The sequence below is a fragment of the Empidonax traillii genome, unplaced genomic scaffold (assembly GCF_003031625.1).
Source record: "Empidonax traillii isolate 1590-97213 ecotype Southwest subspecies unplaced genomic scaffold, ASM303162v1 scaffold4750:size9246, whole genome shotgun sequence".
Taxonomy (NCBI): domain Eukaryota; kingdom Metazoa; phylum Chordata; class Aves; order Passeriformes; family Tyrannidae; genus Empidonax; species Empidonax traillii.
This window is the reverse complement of record NW_020959943.1, coordinates 1-1,013: the sequence shown is the minus strand read 5'-3', so window position 1 is coordinate 1,013 and position 1,013 is coordinate 1. Positions and strand designations below refer to the sequence as shown.

Below are 1,013 nucleotides of genomic sequence, written 5' to 3'. Positions count from 1 at the left end.
CGCCTCCCGCAGCACCAGCGAGTACGACCCCGAGAACGTCGCCTCCAGACCGAACGGACCCGACGGCCACACCCAGCACCGCACACGACCGTTCGCCCCCGAGTCCCGGTCCGACACGCTCAGCACAGCCACCACCGTCCCCACCGACGCGTCCTCGGGCACTGGCACCGACAGCGACGTCACCAACACGTCCGGCGCGTTGTCGTTCACGTCCTGCACTTCCAGCACCACCTTGCAGTGACCCGACAGTGGGGGTGTACCCTTATCTGTTGCTTTAACGTGTAGTTCGTATAAAGTAACTGCTTCGAAGTCCAGTGTTCCCCTCAGTCTGATCTCTCCCCTATTTGTATCGATACTGAACATATCTGAGGCAGAGGGAGGAACAACAGTATCAATTTCATAAACCATTTCGCCATATATTCCCGTATCTGAATCCGAGGCGTTCAGCTGCGCCACCAGCGTCCCCTCTAATGCGTCCTCGGGCAAAACTACGTTATACACCGACTGGTTGAACTGGGGTGCGTTGTCGTTCACATCCAGCACCGAGATCACCAGTTCCACTGTGCCCGTCAGAGACGGCCGGCCCCCGTCACTCGCCGTCAGCAACAACCGGTGCACAGGAATTGTCTCCCGGTCCAGTGATTTGGTGAGCACCAGAAACAGGGACTTACTGCGCGAGTTACTGTTTTCTTCCTCTACTCTGAAATGCTCGCTGGAACTCACTGTATAGGACAGCTGCGCGTTCACTCCAATATCTGCATCCGACGCGCCCTCAAGCAGGAACCGAGACCCGGGAGGAGAATTCTCGGGTAAACTGATGTTTTTTCGGGCGGCGGGGAAGATGGGGGCATTGTCGTTGATGTCCGTGACCTCCAGCTCCACGTGGAAGACGCGCAGCGGACGCTCCACCAGCACCTCCAGCCGCAGCAAGCACGGCGCGCTCTTCCCGCACAGCTCCTCCCGGTCCAGCCGCGAGCTCACCACCAGCGCCCCGCTCGCCCCGCTCACCTCCA

At 59.5% G+C, this 1,013-nt stretch overlaps 1 protein-coding gene across 1 annotated transcript in view; it reads right to left on the bottom strand.

Moving 5' to 3' along the window:
• LOC114072982 (protocadherin alpha-13-like) overlaps window positions 1-1,008 on the bottom strand; it is a gene marked incomplete at both ends in the record, with an annotated part of 9,232 nt that extends 8,224 nt beyond the window's left edge. The window contains one exon of the mRNA XM_027910790.1: window positions 3-1,008. Coding sequence (XP_027766591.1) covers window positions 3-1,008 — 1,006 coding nt within the window. The remainder of the gene's footprint in view (window positions 1-2) is intronic.
• Between the last annotated feature and the right edge of the window lie 5 nt (window positions 1,009-1,013).